General features: G+C 32.5%; 1 protein-coding gene and 1 long non-coding RNA gene across 2 annotated transcripts; both read left to right on the top strand.

Annotated features, from left to right (window-relative positions):
* Nucleotides 1-13,177: 13,177 nt before the first annotated feature.
* Nucleotides 13,178-14,491, top strand: LOC110696087 (cytosolic sulfotransferase 12-like). The gene has a single exon (XM_021873401.1). The coding sequence runs from the start codon at nt 13,339-13,341 to the stop codon at nt 14,437-14,439; it is 1,101 nt and encodes a 366-aa protein (XP_021729093.1). The 5' UTR covers nt 13,178-13,338; the 3' UTR covers nt 14,440-14,491.
* An 878-nt stretch (nt 14,492-15,369) lies between these two features.
* LOC110721490 lies at nt 15,370-19,117 on the top strand. Its single transcript, XR_002511430.1, has 2 exons — nt 15,370-15,912; nt 16,008-19,117. It is a non-coding gene; the product is annotated as an uncharacterized LOC110721490 (long non-coding RNA).
* Nucleotides 19,118-21,260: the final 2,143 nt, after the last annotated feature.

The following is a 21,260-nucleotide window of genomic DNA, read 5'->3' as shown; positions in this document are numbered from 1 at the left end:
TTTACTTGATTTTTTTTTTCTTTTTTTTTTATCTTTTTTTTTATTCCTTTCATTCCTAAATATTTGCAATATTAGATTTTTCACGTAGTTTTGAGAACATGTATTACATGTAAATGAATGAATTAATGTGCAGATGCATATGTTAACGCATGAGAGTATTTTAATTGTTTGTAGGAGAAAAAATATACGATCTCATACTAAAATAAAAAGTGCTACAAGTATTCACAAATAACTAAAAAAATGTTACAAGTATTCAAGAATAGAGGGAGTATCACTTATATAAAGAGCACATCAGAGTGGGCGCACTGCTACCGCACTAGTTAGTATTTTGTGTACATGAACGCGCGCACGTCTATTGGTACACAAACAAGGTCCATAAGCATTTGTACTATCAACCCCCCACGTCAAAAAACTCGTTTTATACAGAATTATAATTAAATTCTATGTCCTTACAAAACGATAATTGCAAATTGATAAGACTACAGAGTATGGTTCTTCAAATATGGTTATGTTAGAACCACGTATTATATAATCAATAAATGATCGTGGATGTTAGTGCTTCACCACAATATTGAAATTGAATATAAACTTGGACTGATCGTATTGAAATTGTCTTGGACAGACCAATTTTGGCTTAGCAATTTGCATGCAGGGCTGTATATAGCTAGTCTGAATATTATGTCGTGTGATGGTCCCAATTTTTACTACTTAGCTTAGCTAATAGTGTGAGCTACATACATACCTAGCCATGTTTTAACCTATTGCATGTCTTTGCACCATTTTATTATAGCAGCTTTTTTATTATGTTTTTGCTTGTTTAAGATACACCATATCTTTATGCTTGAAATCTCATTTTGTTTTACGTGTAGGGTTGTTCACGGTCCGGGTTTACTGAGTCGTCTATCTAGTTCGTGAAATAAAACTGGTTGAATTGTAATTCTTGTGATGTGATGAGACAATAAATTAAGTTTGACTTGAGAAACTTGTGAGGATGTTCGAGTAATATTTGTTAATTTAATACCAAGTAGTAAATTTTTTGAATAATACTTGTGACGAGATTATACTCTTAGAAATTAGAACAAATATAGTTAAACTACTCCCATTTCATATTACTTACAATTTTGGAGTATTATTTGAGTGATATAAAATATTTTAAAGTTATAAATAAAACGGAGGTAGTACTTACTTTTATGGCTATATAGTTATATTATATTTTACCGAACTCAAGTTAAGTTTTATGACAAGTTGAACTTTAAAAATTTAAGATTAGCTTGAGTTCATTATTCATATGCAAGTGCAATGAGCTGAGTTGAACAACCTAAATTTGTTTTGGCTCACTTAATTAGCACTCTTAATTTTAGGTAGATTAATATTGAAGGGGGTACATACTCAATAGTATATTAGTTTTATTTGGGATTTGTATTATTTATTTAAGGTGGCCTTATTGTCTATTTCTGGCACTTTCAATTTCGGGTAAGGGATACATACGATGCATCCAAATTTGTATGTGAAGCACTCAAAACTTTAGATGGTTTTGTGCTATGTCTTGCTATCTTTGTCCAAGTGAAGTCATTTACAGTATGAACATTAAATGAGCTTTTGTTATGCATGTTTATGTTCAACATTAGCAAATTATCAAATCAAAACTATATTTGGAATATTTACCTGTGTTTTTATCTATCTTTGAAAATAATAAACACCCCCTTCTACTCTCTAGATTTCAAAATATATATATATATATATATATATATATATATATATATATATATATATATATATTGTTAATAAAATCACATTTATATATATTGTTAATACTTAGGGCATGTTCTCTTACGTTGAAATTCAGTTCAGTTCAGCTCCTAATTTCCTTCTCTTATAAAATATTCATTTCAGTTCAGTTCAGTTCAGCTGAGTTCAGTCAGTGAGAATAGACCCTTAGTCAAGGTTTGTATATGAATTGCTCAAAAGTCAAAGTGATGCACTTAAAAAAAATAAAAAATAAAAAAGGAGTAAGATTAATAAGATACATACATAAAAGAGTTTATCTCTAAATAAGTATAATAAATCATACGTTATCCTTTTATGTACCTTTTTTTATCGCTAAATATATACTTTAATTTGTATATCTTAATTCACTAATGAAAAAAAATTATGAAATTAATATTACGTAATCGGAAATTAAAATATATAATACAAATTTAATAAGACTCCATATGATATTTTCCCACTTTGTGCATAAATGTACATACAAGATCAAAGTTTGGTCAAATCAGACTATCGTATGAATCGTATCTGATAATAAAAATAATAATAAATAAATAAGTAGATCGGATCAGATGAATAAAACATAGCCTTAGTTGATCATTTAAGGGTCTGTTCACTTCAGCTTAATTTCAGTTCAATTTAGTTAAGCTCAACTTCAATTAGTTTAGTTCAACTCCTTATTTTCTTCTCTCGTAAAATATTTATTTTAACTCTATTCGGTTCAGTTCAATTCAGCTCCAATTAAATCAGTTTAGTAAATAGACTCTAAATGCTACTGCTCCATTTAAAATATTTTCACGTAAAAGATTGGTAGGTTGCTAATAAATATTAATATAAAATTTTATAATATAACCAGCTTTTAAAATCATTTTTATTCATATTTTTATCAAACATTATACAAAATAATATTTAAACTAATGCATTTTGGTAATTATGCTAAGCTTGATACTATATCAATTATTCTATAACAAATAGTGTAAATGACGAACTATCATATTTCTTAGTTTCTTACCCTTTATTCACATGAAAAACGAACAATTAAACACGATATTAATTTAACTTACGATTTCTTCTGGCCTTGGCTTCATTCTTTAATTACCTCTAAAACTCATAATTTAAGGTCATGAAGCCATGAAAGAAATAGGTGTAACGTGGGGTGGAGGGTTACGTTGCTAAGTATAGAAAATAAGGTTGAGCACAAAGATACTTTGTAGTTTATTGTACAATAAATTATATTTTCATCAAAAGTTCGATCTTTTTCCATCTTATAATATACCAAATTCTACGTACTTGTGTTTGTTATCCTTGCCTGAATATAAAGGGAAAACACGTGAGATCTAATCTCAAACCTCATAAATCAGCTTTAGCACGCACTAACCCATACATTTATTTGCTAATCACTAACTAACCACTTATGAATCTAACTGTTTTACAATAAGCTTCCTTAAACCAATCAAATAATTGATTAAGTACTTACTAATGAGTATTAAATTAAAATATGGAAAGTGAGAAACCATGTAGATTGTGCTACTGACATCCTATAAGATTGTTCGTATATTGTATTCCCTCCGTTCCTAATTAAATTACATTCCTATTTCTAATATTCATACCACAGAGAAAAATAGAAATGTAATATAAGTTCGGAAGGAGTAACCTATGATGTTGTTATCGGTAGCAAACATAATCTTTCATTGATAGTTTTTTCAAGACTGAATATTTTGTTCAAGGCAGTAATCTTTTGCAATGCATGCATGACATTTGTTCATTAGAAATGACAAGCGATGTCGTATTATATATCGTGTGCACAAATTGGTCATTAATGTTTCCTTACAATGAAGTAAGGTTGGTATCGATATTTAAACTCATGAGCTCATATTCATTAACATAAATAAAGTTTAACTTTTAGTCATTGCTCCATTATTGAAAAGACTTATGGAGTATAATTTAAAATTATTTATAGAAGTATGTTCTTAAAATCGATAATAACATTTGTATTACCGACAATAATAATGTGATGGGTAATAAATTAGTAATATACTTCTTCCGTGTTCATTAGTTGACACCGTTTGACTTTTACACTATTCACACAACACGCTTTGACTCGTTTTTGCGGTTTATAAATACGATAAAACATATTCATGTGGGATCTTGTTTGAATCGTTTCAATGTATATTTTATAAGTATCACTTTTTATAATTTAATAATGTTAATAATTGGAAATATTAATCGTTAAAAACATGCACAGACAAGCATGATAATAAAAAGGTGTTAAAAAAAATATATGTTACTTTATCTATTTTCATCTATTTGGATCATATATTTTCTTCAAAGAATTCTGCAAATCTGTTTCTGCATACCTACCTTTTAAAAAGTTTATAATAATTATAACTCTTATGTATATGTTTAGACATTTATATCCTCTAAAATTTTTATTTTATCATCATTAATGTTAATTACTTTTTTGTTTTTTTAACTACCTTTATAAATAGTGTTTGGACATTTAGTTTTCGAAACATGTTTAGTTATGGCGCATTAAGAGTTAAAGTTGAATTGGCCAAGGTATTAACAAATGTACACAATAAAATAGAACAACTAAATTAAAGAAAGCTAGCATTCTTTAGAATCTTCCCTTCAATTATTACAATATCCCTATCATGACTTGATCATATATACCTAAACCTCTATTGTATAATCTTGAGGGTCTGTTCTATTCAGCTTAATTTCATTTTAGTTCAGTTTCTCATATAATAGAAAGAAGTAGGAATGTAATTTAGGGCTGGAGGGAGTATATTAATTTTTATGTATAGCTGATCACACTGTATGGGTACATACTATAAGATTACTCGGTTAATTTTGTATGGATTACTATGTAATCGTGAATAATAAAGGTTGGAAATGAGACTCTAATAAAAAATTGCGATAGGAATAATAATAATCCTCCAAACCAACCGCATAGTCAAAGCCCTCAAAGGTCTACTCAGTTGGACATGAACATATGACCAATTATAAATTTATACTATTCCCCAAAAAATGACCTTAGTTATTTTTTAAATACAAGAGTATTTTTTTATTAGAGGGTGTGGGAAGGCATCAAACTTTGCACCGACGCACGTGATAAGAGCAAAAGAACAGGTTATCAGATATCCATGTGGTGATGGTGTGGCAAACAACACTTAACACGTGTGCATAATTCATTAACTTTTTTCTATCTTTAATTTAATTTAATTAGAGTATTTATACTCCAATTTTCTTTAATTTTGTGGTCATTATTGAAAGTACTCTTTGGAAAATTGAAGGGTCGTTTACGGATTAAATGCCAGTTCATCATCCACGTCAGAAAGCTGACGGTGCTCTCACTGGGACGTCTGATGTTTACCCGTAATCACATCCCACCTTTGATGAGATCATTCACGAACTACTAGCTCATAAGCTCGATCAATGCTCATTTGCTAAGTTAACCAATAATCTTAAAAATTTATACTCGTTAACTTCATTTACATGCTTGTTCAAACTCGATTAAAACTCATTTAAGTATTAAAACCATCTATATTACAGAATATATTAAAAATACTTTAATATATTTTTATATATATCTTGTACTCATACATGTTTGTAAAATTTTTATATAACGTTTTGAAAACAACTTACTACATTCGTTACATATTAGTTGCTACTTTGGATAAAATTAAGTGGATTGGGGCTTGTTTGTGTAAATACCTTTAGTGCACTTGTGTTCGTCTAAGTGATAGTTAATTTATAGATTAAACAAGTATTTCTCATGAAATTGAATTTGAATGCCTATTCAAGTGATAGGTAAGCATATATCATTACCTTATCTTAAATTTTTTAAAATAACATATGGTATTTTGGATTTTATATATCAGAAAACGAGAAATAGGCACGACCGAAGTTGCGGCGCACAATGGTGCGAGACGGTTCTTGGTGAGACAGAGTCAGCAATAGCATTTAGGAGAGTGTGCACCTGAACTGTATGTGCAGCCGCAAAACGCAAACGATGTCCCGCTAATTCAGTTATTGCCGTTGGTTTTCTAGCTACTTCCTTAACCTCGTGACTCGTTACAAACAACCCTCTTACATTATACATTATACAATACTACGTACGAGTATATAATATTAGTATTACATAAAGTATAGTTTAGCATTAGAACACGGCCCCGATCTTTTGTGTTACGTAGTGAACTAATGAGTGGTCCATGAGACCAATAACATGGGCACACTCCTTGGGAAACCTTTATTATTTGGCACTTTTGGAAGTTTTTATCTAGATAGATACTCTTTTTTTCAAAACAAAAAATTATAAAAAAACAAAACAAAAAATAAAATGAGAATTTTTTATACACACCTGATATGTATAGAGATATGTGCACTTTTTCATTCATTTTATAGAGCTTGTTATATACACCCGAGTACATCTGTACATGGTAAACCCAGGTGTATAGAACAAATTCTCTTTATTTTATGCTGAGCAACATTGGGTGCACCTTATAAACTTGTTTCTTGATTGATAGGTCAAAGTTGGAGGTAGACCTGACAATCTTCACCCGACTCCTGACCTGAAAGTTGACTGACCCGAAAATAACCCGAACCCGAACGGACCACGTAATTTTTAGAAAGTGTAGTTTATAATATCTAGAAAAATTTCTTATTATAATGTGATTTTGAGATGGATGCTTAATTACTTAACTTGAACATAACTTATACTGTTATACCTTATACACGACATTACACAAATAATACTCTATATTTTTTTTCAAATAATACTTCGTACTTGTTACATAACTTACATTCATTCACGAGTAAAACTAAACACGTGATACTAACAGGGGCGGACTTGACCTTGTGCCTGATGGGTCAAATGACTCACCAGGGCCCAAAAAAATTTCTAAGTCTTTTTTTTTTTTTAAAAAAAAAAAAAAAAAAAATTATTAGTTTGTTAATTTTAGTCTTGTCAATTTTAAGCTTGTTAAATGTTAGTTAGTATTGTAATCTTGTAAATTTTCTATTTGGATGATCTTTGTAAGTAATTTTTTTTGGGAATTTTGGTAAAAAAATTTTTTTTTTACATATTTGGTTATCGATTGTGAGTTTGTGACTCACCGGTCAGAAATTCCTAGGTCCGCCACTGGATACTAACTAGTAACTAGTGAGCCAAATGCTCCCTTAATTGCATGGACCATACATTTTAATAATAAAATGCGATAATCTTTTAAATGAGGGGAAGAAATATTGCTCAACAAATACGTACCAAGCTGTGTTTCGGTGTTTCCTCGTGCAACTCACTACGCTATTAGCCCTACTACGCAAGTCCCTACACGAGTACATGATCCAATGGTCCTTTGTACTACATGAAAGAATTGAAAGTGGCAAAATTAAATTAAAAAACAACTAACTTTTGATTATTATCTTGTTGAGAAATCCTTCATCTTTGGAAAGAATCTATCCAAATCTTTGCCCCCATGTTCTGTTGGTTTTCATTCAGAAAAAAGAGATGATATGAGAATCATGGGAAACAAATTCAACGACTGTACAATTACTTTGAGTTTCATAGTAATGGTGTAGTCAGAAACTACTCCTATAGTCATATCCGTAGGCCGTACCATGGCATAATGCAATCATGCCATGCGATATACTATTTCTGTTTCACAATAGATACTACCTCCGTTACATATTATGTGCAACGATTAGACATTTTTCCTCTCTACTTTATGTCTAATCGTTGCAAATAATATGTAACGGAGGTAGTAATTAGATATACATAATGTTTATCGTTATACCGGTAGTAATTTGTGCTTTGTAAAATTTTCACATTTTGATAAATACTTTTGCTTCATTAGCCAATTTGATCGATCAGTAAATTTTCTTGTTTTTCACTAAAAAAACATCACTTATTTTTTCGAGATATATTTCTTATGAAACAGTATTTTAGAAGTGTATGTAGGAACTAAAAAGTACTATATGTCTATATGTAATTTCACCACAAGTTTTTATTTTTTGTTTTTTTTTTTAAAAAAAAAATAAAAAAAAATAAAAACCCTAATGAGTTCTAGTTGAATTATAACTTGACAAGTACTACATGAATATGAAAGCATAATAGAATTGATGTGGTACCTTAGGAAATGAAAGAGGGGGGGACAAAAAGAGCACAAATAGGCTGGATTACATGTCCTACGACAGCTATGTGTGGTCATTTCTGATTTGAAACACTATATTCGTGTAACCCATTTTACACTTACCTTTGACCCTCACAAAATCCCTTATCTTCCTTAGACCTTACGACCCCTTACTCACCTTACCTTATCAATGCTTCTCACCATTCATTTTCTACTAAAAAATAGATAATCAAATTGTTTTAGTCTTATGGAGTAGAACATTTTGATTTACATATTTCTTCCATTTTTTTTTTAAAAATAGTAATACTTATAACATAAATTTTTGCGTAGTTTTTTTTTTCAAAAGTTATGTCTTACTAAATTTAACACATTGAAAATGGAGTTTATAAATTATGAAGAGTATAATGTACTGTAAATATTATGTCACTTCTATTTTAGAAAAGTGTTACAAGTATTAAAAAATAGAGAAAGTATTACCATAGCCTCCTTACTTACTTTCCTTACCTTTAATTTTAGAATTCGAGGAAGTGGCAGGAAATAGACGGTTCCCATCCAAACTATCTAGTACACCTAAAGGGAGAGGATAATATCATCCCAAAATGTCTCTAGTTAGTGATACAAGCATTTGATGTACCATGGATCAAACCAAACTTCATTTGGTATAATTATTGGTCATTTTCTTAATAATACTTTGTACGTAGTTTATACAAGTAGAAAATATTGTATGAAGTACTTTAAATAAAAAAAAAAGGGGGTCCCATAAAATCCTAGGCAATCGATTGGTGAGATTTAGTTTGGGGTTTGGTAAAATCTAGATCTTCGGTACTAAATTCTTTCTCTACCTAATTAGGGCTTTACACCAACTAACTGAACCATGTATCTGATATGATGATGTTGCTACTTGAATTATTTTTATGCATTCATGCTGGACCCGCCCTCAGCTCACATTATCTTACAAGTTACTGCGTATTTTAAATGTTCTAGTTTTAACACATGCAATTCATGAATTAAGAGCTAAGCCGAAGGGTAAAATTTAATAACTCATACTTTTACAACCATTTATATAAAAAAAAGTAAACTAAATATAGTTCACTGAATCTGTAACTAAAATTGGGTATATGGGACAGACGGACGGACCCATATGAGAGTCAATTAAGCACAACACAAATACAATCTAATCCGTCCCAACATGTCACAAATCTAATATGGTACATAGGGTACGCCATTGGGGATTTGGGGGTTATGAATTTACATGAACATTATTTTCAAAATTTGAGACAAGTATGACAAGTCGACCCAATAATATATACTTGACAAATTTATCAAAATTATTAAATTATTAAGGGAGTCGATAACATGACATAGGTTGTACGACACAATACAATACATGAATCGTCGTGGAAGAAATTTGTTTAGAAAAGACTGGCACAAGCCAAGCACGACACAACCTTTCTAAATACATTATAAGCATGCATGACTCCCGTAAACACGACCAACATGACAAGTGATAACCTTGGCTAGGACGCTCCCATCTCTATTTATTTGTAACTTTTTTTTTATTACATAGTCTCTCTTACAAACTCTTAGATGAACCTGGTTTACATTAATTTCTTCTATGTGGACCCTTTAATGTTAAAAACGCTATGACCGTTTTATTAATAAAAAAAGTTACTATATATTTTATAATAAAGGTTACTATATTAAAATAAAAGTCATTATTTGTGTTATTATAAAGGTGATAAGAGGATTTTTTTTTTAATAAATTTTTTAATATACAGGTCAATTTAAATAAAATAAAGGTCACTGTATTAAAATTAAGGTCATTATGTTCAATGTAACGTCGGCTAACTCATGCATTTCTTAGATTCACAATAATATTAAAAGGTCACACAAGTTTTGATAAAGGTTATTATATTAAAATTTGGGTTACTATGTTCAATTATTTATCAAATTTTATTTGCGCATACAATCCTTAGCTTAATGCACACCAAAATTATTGTGAACCAGATTCACACACATTTTTTTCTGCATATCCAATGCGTAACCTCCTTTCCATTATATAAAAAATTGTACTCACATAATATAAATATGAATGATGGTTGTTAAATCTTATAGAGCAAAGAAATTATAATTATATGTAGAGCTTATTGGTGGATTAATCTTCACTACCCTACCATATATTAATTGGACATCAAGTCAATTAGAAATATGGACGCCAAATAAATGTTGATTATTTATGTTATGAGGATCTAATGACACCCAAAGCAATCAATTATATGTTAATTGTGTTTGGGTCTAATGAGATTTGGTTGGTGGATTTTCTGATAGTCATTTTTACCTTATTAATCACGTGTTTTTCATTAGTTGCTAATCTGTTTTTGTCACGGTTTCGGACTTGACATGCGTTTCACGCCCAGCCAAAAGCCTAAATTTTGCTTGTTCAATGGATAAGATTATTACCAATTTAACATATTATAATACTATCTAATCAATATTGCGTTGTATTCATCTGATTTTCACTTATACTATTTTATCTGAATTAAACTGACCTTTTTTTTCCTAACCTTATTTTATCTTGAAATAAGTGAAAATGAGTGAACAAATGAAAGCCTCAATTACTATCATATGATTGTTCTCTTGTTCCAAATTGCATTGCATTTTATCCCTGATTATATAACTTATTTGGAACCTATTTTTCTAATTTCACTTATCTTAACTCAAATTTACTTCAACATGGGCTTAATTTTTTGGGTCTTTAAAGAGCCACAATTCACAAAGGCAGGATGAGAATCGATCTCCTGGAACCGAAAGGAAAGTTCTAACCCACTTAGCTCTTACCACCTGAGTTCTCATCCACCTAGAACCTAGAATGAGAAAGAGTTACTCCGTAAAAAAAAAAAAAAAAACCCTTAAAATTAATACTTCGTAAAAACTATAGAGTTTAACTAGTATTGGCTGGACTCGTGCACGGGCGCACATCCAAAGTTGTTTGGTCTCGCGACCAGAAATGAACATTTATTATAATAAAAATGAACATTTTCTATCTGAAAATATTTTACAAATTTCTCAATAATTAAATGTTCATTATCATACAGTATGATATTTATTCTTATAAAATACAGTATACTCCGTATGTTTATTTTCATGCAGTATGATTTCACTTAAAACTTACAAAAATATTGATGAATAAGTAACAACATTATATGTTCATTTTTACTTGGGCCTTGGTCAAGCCTCTCACTGCACCTCATCAACAAATAAGCCCAACTCCAAGAATGGCTCAAATCCAGCTAATTTAAAACGGTCCATAGCACATTAGGCTGCTCGCTCAAGTTTTGACATGTGCATCATTATCAACATTGCTGGTTTTGACTACAAGCCTCTACTTGACACAAGCCCTTGTCAGTTTACAAAATCATAATCATCATAAATTACGTTACTATTTTTTTATTATTATTTTTTTTTAAAACACTTTTTTCTTACATAGAAACACTATAAAAAAAAAACACTTTTTTCTTGCATAGAAACACTATAAAAAAACACTTTTTTCTTACATAGAAAGTAGAAACACTACTTTATTACTTACTCAGATCGATCAACGAACTTTGAGCGAAATCAGAACTAGCAAATTTTTTAAAGTTTGGAAATTTATTTGTAGATCAGATATAAAATGAGCAGATTTCTTCTAGTTTAGAAATATTTTTATAGATCAAACAACTTTGTGCAAAATTGGAATCGGCAAGTCAGTGAGCTTATAAGAAGAAAAAAAATGAAATGGAATGAGAGAGAGAAAACACTATTTCTCAAAAAAAAAAAAAAAAAAAAAAAAAGAGAGAGAGAGAAGACTATGTATGAATGTAGTTTAAGAAACTATCATTTGATCCTAATTGAGATATATGATTCCGCCAATCCAATCATTTTGGCACTTTGTTAAATGGGTATGGTAGCATTTCTAAGAGTAGGCCAAGGACCTCGTGATTGTAAACTTTGTGGTGGTACTTCAAAATGATTCGAGCTTAGTTATACGGAGTACTTTAGAATGCTTGTGGTGGCTAGTACTCACTTTGTCCCTATATGTTTCTCTCATTCGTAACTCCCGTTACATGTATGTAATGAGTTTAAATTTATAAATTATGACTACAATTTATCACTAATGCATACTTCCATATGAAATAATATAAATCTATTTTGTATTATGCAGCCTGCCTTCTTATAAAAAATGCCTTAATTAAGAAAAGGTTGAAGTGGCATAATAATAGAGTTTAAAAAAACCCCAACAAAGTAGATTATGAAGCACTTGCTATTCTCCTCATCGCATAGATCCTTATCTTTCTTTCTTTGTATCGCTCTCCTTAAATGTAAACGAAGACATTAGATTTGCATTTATCATAATTTGCACTAAAAAGGTTTTGCCATAAGTTGACTTGTGTGTTGGGAAATACTACACACTCCGTATGGCATAATATTTTGTGCCCACTTCAATGGCATGCATATTGCATACTGACTTTCTCGTGAAGCTTTAGCAAATGGTATGACAAGCTCTTTCATCAAATTTAAGTTTCACTTTCCTAATTCCAATACTACACAGTATACATGCAGCCGTCGATAAAGACTACACATACAATTGTTGTATGTGGTCTCCTGTTATCTCATTTCTCCTTTTTTTTCGGGAGTTTATAATTTTCTTGGCCTTAATGGAGTCGTTAGTTTTTCTTAGTTTAATTGTTTGTTTTTGTTAGGGTTTATATGTGTGGTTGGGCTAATAAAAAGTAATCATCTAAATTCAGCAAAAATGATTCAAATTTACTCCTTTTGTCCTATTATAAAATGTCCGTTTATCATATTTTACGAATTTTGGTGTAAACGTTGAGCATTTATAATGGATAGCTACATCTCTTGTAGTTTTGGGTTGCCACATCATTATTTTTCATACTACTTGCTTCAGGAGTAGTTTTACCAAGGCCGGTGAGCTACTAGCTCCAACTACTTAAAAATTGCAACCAAAGTTCTATTTACAAATTACAACTATTATAAATGCTTTTAATTTCCACTTTCCAATTGTACATGACTACAGTTGGTTCATTCATAAAGTAAATCGTTCACTATGGTTAGTTTATTTTCTAATCACTAAAGTCCATTTCGTTCCAATCTAGCAACTAATCTGATTATCTGAATCTTCTGCTCCATAGTAGTATAGCAACGCACGAATTGGATTCCAATCAATTATTGTCATTAGATATAGTATACATACGAGTATATTACTTGTCTGTTTTGAAGTACATAGTATTTGCAACTTTAAGGTATTATTTGTGTAACATAAATAATTTCAAAGTTGCAACTAATATATAACGGAGGAAATACAATAATTGCATAAATTAAATGATCTAACACACCTAGTTGAATAACACCAAAATCTTAACATACATAAAATAAAATAAACAAAATGCTCAAACTTCTCTATATATTAACCCTATGTCGAATGTTCAATATTCCAAGGCCAACATTATTTCCCATGGCAGCCAATCTAATATCAACCCTTTCTCATGCTCCAAAAAATAAAACTCCATCTCCTAAAATTGCCAAATATATGCAAGAAGATGACATAACACAAGAATGTCAAGCCTTAATCTCAACCTTACCTAAAGAACAAGATTGGGTTCTAACCCATATTTACCAATACCAAGGGTTTTGGTATCCTGTTAGGCAACTTCAAGGTGTGCTTTCATGCCAACGCCACTTCCAAGCTCGTGACACCGATATCATCCTCACCACTAGCCCTAAATGCGGCACAACATGGCTCAAGGCCTTAGCATACGTTGTTGTAAACCGGAAAATCAACCTCCCTAGAGGAGATAACCACCCACTTCTCTCAAAAAACCCTCATGATTTAGTACCTTACTTAGAGCTTAAGCTTTATATTGATCACCAAGACCCTAACCTAACAAAATTGCCCTCTCCTAGGCTGTTTTCTACACACTTACCCGTCGAATCGCTACCATTATCCATCAAGGAAAAGGATTGCAAAGTTGTGTACCTAGCTAGGGACCCAAGGGATGCCTTCATCTCATTATGGCACTTTTCAAACAAGTTAAGGCCTCAAAATTGTGGTGATTTCCCACTAGAAGAGGCATTTGACATGTTTTGCAAAGGTGTTAGCTTTTGTGGACCTTTTAGTGATCATGTTTTGAGCTATTGGAAGTATAGCTTAGACAACCCTAAGAAGGTTTTTTTCTTGAAATATGAAGAGCTAAAAGAACAACCTAAGTTGTATTTGAAAAAATTGGCTGAATTTTGGGGGTGTTCTTTTTCTTTAGAGGAGGAAAATAATGGGGTTGTTGAAGAAATACTTGGTTTGTGTAGTTTTGAAAATTTGAGCAATTTGGAGGTAAACAAGAATGGGAAATTGTCTTCAGGGGTGCATAATAAGGTCTTTTTTCGAAAGGGCGAAGTTGGTGATTGGGCTAATTACTTCACTCATGATATGATCGAGAAATTTGATGAATTTTTTGTAAGAAAATTTCATCAAGGTGGTTTAAGCCTTTAAATTATTTTGTATTTGTATTTGTATTTCTACGAGGAATCTATGCATAATTTCATAATTTTAAATAAGTAGATTATTATGTCATTCAATTATCAATACATAATTTCATAATTTTAAGTAAGTAGATTATTATGTGGTGTTGTGGTTAGAGATGACCATGTATACATTGTTAGTAATAGTTTTAGCTAGCTGGCATTAAATACATAACATATTTATAATTGTTTAATCATCATCTTCTTAATAATCTAAAGAGTTAAACCACAAAAAATAACAAAAGTGTTATAGTAATTATCATCCCACGAAAGCTCATACAACTAGATTACATTAACCCAACCACTTGGGCCTTGTTTAGCCTTCTCACTGCACCTCATCAACAAATAGGCCCAACTCCATATATGGCTCAAATCCAGCTAATTTTAAACAGTCCATAGCACCTAAGCGTAGTTGGTCGCTCAAGTTTTGACATGTACATCAACACGCGGGTTTTTGACTACAAACCTGAAACCTCTACACAAGCTCTTGTCAGTTTACGAAACTTGTGTTTACCTCTTACTTCCTTTTTTTTTTTTTTTTTTAACTCGCAACTCATTAAATAGATACAATTTTAAGCAAGAGATTAAGGGTCTGTTCTCTTTAGCTTATTTACATTTCAGTAGAGTTTATTTCAGTTCAATTCTTCATTTTCTTCTCGCATAAAATATTCAGTTCAACTTAGTTAAGTAAATCAGAACAGACCTTTAAGAGGTACATTGAAAAGAATAAAATTAAGTGTAATTAAAAAAAAAAAATTATAGATTATGGGAGAAACACTGATCCTATAATCTAAATAGCATGGGAGATAGATAATTCCGTCAACTCCATAAATAATTTCGTTAACCCCATAATTTTGGCACATTGTAAAATGGGTATGGACGTATGGTACTATCACTACTATGGTAGCATTTCTAAGTGGTCGTAGACCTCGTGATAGTGAATTTTTGTGGTGGTACTTCAAATTCATACAAGTGTAGTTGTATACCAGGGGTGTGCATTTTAAGACCTGGACCGGAAAACCAACCGGGACCGGACCGTAGGATTTTGGGTCGGTCCTTAGAAATGAGCAATTTTGGGTTTCCGGTCCGGTCCGATTAAAACTCGGAATATTCCGGCCTGGACTGGAAACCCTGAAAAAGTTTGTTTTTTTACAATTTTTATTTTTAATTTCCCAAAAACCCTAAGATTCAATCAGACAATCAATCACGCCTCTTTCCTCTTCTCACTCTCTTTCCTCCTCTGCTCCACGCCTCCGTGGCTCCGCACCCGATCTCAACCACGGCACCGCCTTCCTCTTTGACTTCCAACCTCCTTTTCGGTTTTTTTTTGTTTAATTAAAATCAATTTAAACACTCCTCCGTTTGTTGTAACCTGCATCTCCGATCACTCCAGCCGTCGCCGCCTCACGGCCCTCACCGGAAGTCAGTCCTGTTCGAAAGTCAGGTTTGTGTTTTTTTTTTTTTTTTTTTCCGTTTTTGTTACTTGATAAATTGATAAGCAAATTTGGATGTAGTTGTGTGTATTTAATTTGTTTTCAGAGTATTACCATTCAATTGTTCAACAACGGATTCATATTCATGCAATGTAAGTTGCTTGCATCAGTTGCATATTCAATACTTTTAAAAAATGTTTTTGATTTTAATCTGTTTCTATTCTTATGATTCTGCTATAATTTTCGGATATGGGTTAAAAAAAATAGCAGGGAAGATTAGCAGGTGCTGTTAAATGCAGGAAAAAAAAGGATAATGTCGGTTCCAACCGGTCCAAAACCGGAACATACCGTATTAAACAGGTCCAGACCGGGACCGGACCGACTGATTATGGTCCGGTCCCCGGTCCTTAAAAAATGCTTATTTCAGGTTTCGGTCCCGGTCCGGTTTTGGACCGGTGCACAGCCCTAGTTGTACTTTAAAATGCTTGTGGTCATTGGCTGATATCAAAGAGACCCTCTGGGAAAACTCTTGGCGCATAGGCTCTATGTATTAAAAATGCAAATAAAATGACTTTTTGTAAATATTGGGAACCTGAAGGTGAAAAATATAATGACAAAAAGTACCATAATATGCATAATAATACATTAAAAATACTATTCAAACAACTTATATTTTAATAGTACATTATACATGTATAATAGTACACAAAAATGTACCACTGTACTAAAACAAGCGAGAAAATGTACCACAAAATCCCATATTGCCTTTCTATGTGTATGCCAAATATATAGGCCGTATGCGTCTAGATGCACTCTCTGTGTTTAATAGACTGATACCCGATCTCTTATTTAGTTGTAAGGTAGTTAGCCCAAACCAAGAATCCGTCCGCCCTTTTTTGTGTTTGTTGAGCCCATGAACAACCCACATGTGAGCATTATCTTGTCTCACACTCAACACTAAAGGGGGGAGTATAGTGGTAATGGAATCCCACATTAAAAGAATTCAAGAGTTACTACCACAATATAAGGCTAAGGGGCTACTCTCCTCATTGCCATATGGTTTTGAGGTGGAACCTCCTTGGTCTTGTGAAGTGGTGGACTTGCACTCTCTCGTGACGGGTGAGGCCCAGACCCGTATTTAACAGTGATAAATCCAAAAAAGACTGCTTATTTACATACAAAACTTTAATTTGTATGTCCGGTAATTAGTAGGGGTGAGCATGAGACATGTACCCAAACCACGTTAGGTAATCGATTATATCTATAAACCGAACTGATAAGTTTGGGTACCTGAACTTCGGATTCGGATTTTCGGATCAGTTATCGGGCACCCAATTAGATATCCAATATGTTATTAAACTTAATAAAGTAGTTATTATAATATCATTTAACACTAATTAATAACGATACCACATGATCTTGATCAAATTATTAATAATATTACTAATCGATATTATAAAGTGATTATGAACTAAAGTAAGAGTTTATATATTGGAAAAATAGATTTAAGTAGGAAAAAAACAAAAATTTGTTTATTGGATTGATTTAGGTAACTGTTAGTTTTAAAATGATATCCAATAACCATACCCGAACCGTTATGATTATCGGATCGGGTTTCCTAATTTTCGGAATGTTTATGGATCGGGTTTATGATGGCTGTTGATAGTCCCGGTACTCACTTTGTCCCAATCTGTTTCTCTCATAACTCCCATTACATTTTTGAGAAAAAAAAAAAATTATGACAAAAGTTTATCACTAATCCATACTCCATATGAAATAATATAACCTACTTCGTATTATGCAGCCTTCTATAAAAAGTGCCTTAATAATCAATTAAGAAAAGTTTGAAGTGGCATTACTTGAAAATTCTACAGTCATTGTTAAAAAATGACACCACAATATGCTGATGTGGCGAAATCTGATTAGTCCATATTAAATATTTTGATTTTTATTTTGAATTAATTTTAAAGTCCATAATATATTAAAATTGTATTTATATTATGTATTCTTTACATGTATTTTTTTAAGAAATACTTAATCATAATTATGAAAATCCCTTTGTGTCCTTGCCTATACACCACCAACAACTCCAAACCGGTTGCCTGCAACCCAACAACTCATCGCTGCCGCACCACCGAGCAGCAAAACAACTACCTCCAATCGTCGGACAACAGAGCAGCCACCAGTAGCTCTCTCACCGCTCCACCCACCGCACTGCTACAACAATCCAGTCTGCCGCATCCTCCAGCCCCGCACTCAAATCACCGCCGCCCAGCTCTCAACCGCACATCAACGCCATTTTCAGTCACCTACGCAACTACCACCTTCAATTCACGCCGCTTCAATTCACCAACACTAAAACGCAGCATCAATTGTGACAATTAAACCTCAAATCAACCAACAATTACATCAATTCACTACCCAATTACAATATATTCGGCCTCCAATCGTAGCAACAACCGCCACCTTCAATTCACGCTCCACTAACAACACCAAAACACAGCACCAATTGCAACTAATAGAACTTCAATCCACCGTTAATTACATCAATTTGCCACCTAATTATAACAATTTCGTCCTCCAATCGCAGCAACAACCACCACCTTCAATCCACGCTTCACCAACAACACCAAAACGCATCAGCTATTGCGACAATTAGAACCTCTAATCCACCATCAATTACAACAATTTCGACCTTCAATAGCAACAACTATTTCAAATTGTGCTCCAATTGAAGACCTAGAAGGTTCGCTCATGGAAGAAATTCAAAAATAATTTTTTGAAATTAAAAAAAAAAAATTATACTGTAACTATGTATTTTTTAAAAATATACATGTATTTGTAATAATACATACACGTATAGTATAATTTGTCTTTTAAAAATAAATGAAATTTTGACCAACCATAACATGCCACGTCAGCATGTTATGGTGTCATTTTTTGAAAAATGACACATTAGAATCAAACCTGGGCACGGGCCGGGTTGGCCCGCGTGCCGCCCGGCACGACCCGAATTCAAGCACGACACGGCACGAAGTTCAACTCCCGTGCCACGGACAGGGTTGAGAATTCCCAGGCACGGCCCGACACGAGCACAGGCATGGCCCGCCGTGCTGGCCCGCAGGCACGGAACGCAGGCACGGCCCGGAACGGCTCGCGGGCCAACGGTAATGTTACCGTTTATTCTAGCTCCTTAATAAGCCAAAAAAACGGCTAGTTTTTTGCCAATTTGCTCCCCAAAAATTCTATAAATACTCACCTCCATTTCATTCCCAAATCACAAAATCACAATCTCTTCTTCTTATCTCTTATATTCTCTAAATCTCTAATAATCCTTATTTTCTTAAATTCTCTAATTATTCTCTTAAATTCTCTAATTATTTTCCTAATATCGGAAAAAATTAAAAAGTTCGTAATCGTAATTAGTGGAGCGTTGAAGCGCGGTTGTAAGATCTAAACTAATCTTAAATTTATTATTGTTTTATTGTTATTATTAGAATAATCTTGTTTAATTATTATTGTTGTTAATTGTTATTGTTGTTGTTATAATTGTTGTTATTAATTATTATTATTGTTACAATTGTTGTTATTATTTATTTTTTTTGTTATTGTTATTGTTATAGTTGTTGTTATTAATTAATATTATTGATATTTTTATTGTTAAAATTGTTGTTATTAATTATTATTATTATAGTTAACCACTTTTTATTAAAAAATTAATTGTTAATTATGGCAACGAACAACCCATCATCTAGGTCTAGGGGGAAAGGCCGACTTATCCGTAGTAGTAGTTCTAGGGAACCACCAAATACAACGAGCCCCCAAATTACGAGTCAAACCAATGACCCCATTTACTTCCCCCCGGGCTATGAGCCATATAATACGTCGGGATTTCCAGCACCACCACTAAACCAATTTCCACTACCACCATACCAATTTCCACCTAATTATATCGGTGATCAACAAAACTATTGTTCTAGCCAAGGTAGCCAAGAAAGTACCCGAATTCCCTCCGGTTCTACCCCTTCTACTGCCACTCCCACTAGTCCCACTACTAACCATCACACACATCATGAATGGTTAACCGAAACTGAGATGCTACTTTTGAAAAACCGAAGGAGTGAGGTATGGCGTTATTTTGTCCTAAGTAAAGATGGTGAACAATGGGCAAAATGTAAAACATGTAATAGTGTATTCACGACAGTTACCAAAAACGGGACGGGACACTTATCTAGACACATGAAAGCTTGTGCAAAACCAGCTAGTGATCCAACCCAGCTCAAAATTTCCCAATTCCATCCATACGGCTTTACATACAACTATGAGAGGGATAGGGATGAACTAGGAAAAATGATAGTACACGTCGAACAACCTTTTTTTTTCTCGGAAAGTGACGCATTCAACACCTACATTAACAAAGCACTACAACCCCAACATAAAAGAATCTCTAGGAAAACCGTTTGTTCCGCCGCAATGAAAAATTTCCTAGAGTACAAAGTCCGGTTACAAGCCGAATTGAGTAACCTTAACTGTAGAGTATCTTTAACAGCCGATTCTTGGGATAGTGGTTATAAATATCACTATTTATGTGTGACTTGCCATTGGGTAGATGATCAATGGATGTTACAAAAAAGAATAGTACATTTCAAAATGCTGGAATACCCACACACCGGCATTAACATTGCTCACCATTTAATGCAAGCAATAGACGAATACAACCTTCGAGATAAAATGATGTCTATTACTTTTGATAATGCAACCTCTATGACATACACAGCTAATCTTATCAAACAAACTTAACCGATGTACTATTAGACGGTGAAGCTCTTCATACTAGATGTGTTTGCCATGTACTTAACTTATGTGTACAGGATGGAGTTCGGGCAATTGGCCCATACTACAGCAAAATCAGAGATGCTATTATGTCTATTAATAGCTCTAACATGAGATACCAAGAATGGAAGAGTTTTCTAAAACAACAAAAGATAAGGGTAATAAAAATTAGAACCGATTGCCCAACTAGGTGGAATTCCACCTATGACATGTTAACAAAGGCAATTGAGTACAAGGGCCCGTTTACATTATTTTACAACCAAAAATTTCCACAAAATGCTTAGTATGATGATGATTGGAATAACTGTGAAAGATATATGCAATTTTTACAGTTATTATATAACATGACGTATTGTTTTTCTACTGTTTACAATCCTTGTGCTCAAAACTTTCTTTCTAATGCATGCTTACTCGCCCAACTTTTCGCTGATCATCGCCATCAAAGTGATTATGATCAGTATCTTCCAGCAATGGAAAAAAAGTGGCGTAAATATTATAGTGAGATTCCTTTGATTTATATTTTTGC

This window comes from Chenopodium quinoa, unplaced genomic scaffold (assembly GCF_001683475.1).
Source record: "Chenopodium quinoa cultivar QQ74 unplaced genomic scaffold, ASM168347v1, whole genome shotgun sequence".
Taxonomy (NCBI): Eukaryota; Viridiplantae; Streptophyta; class Magnoliopsida; order Caryophyllales; family Amaranthaceae; genus Chenopodium; species Chenopodium quinoa.
Note: the sequence above shows the minus strand (reverse complement) of the source record. Positions and strands in the feature narration are given on the sequence as shown.

Excerpts from the sequence above, each read along its gene's own strand:
- LOC110696087 (XM_021873401.1), top strand. The coding sequence starts at position 13,339 with ATGCTCAAACTTCTCTATATATTAACCCTATGTCGAATGTTCAATATT.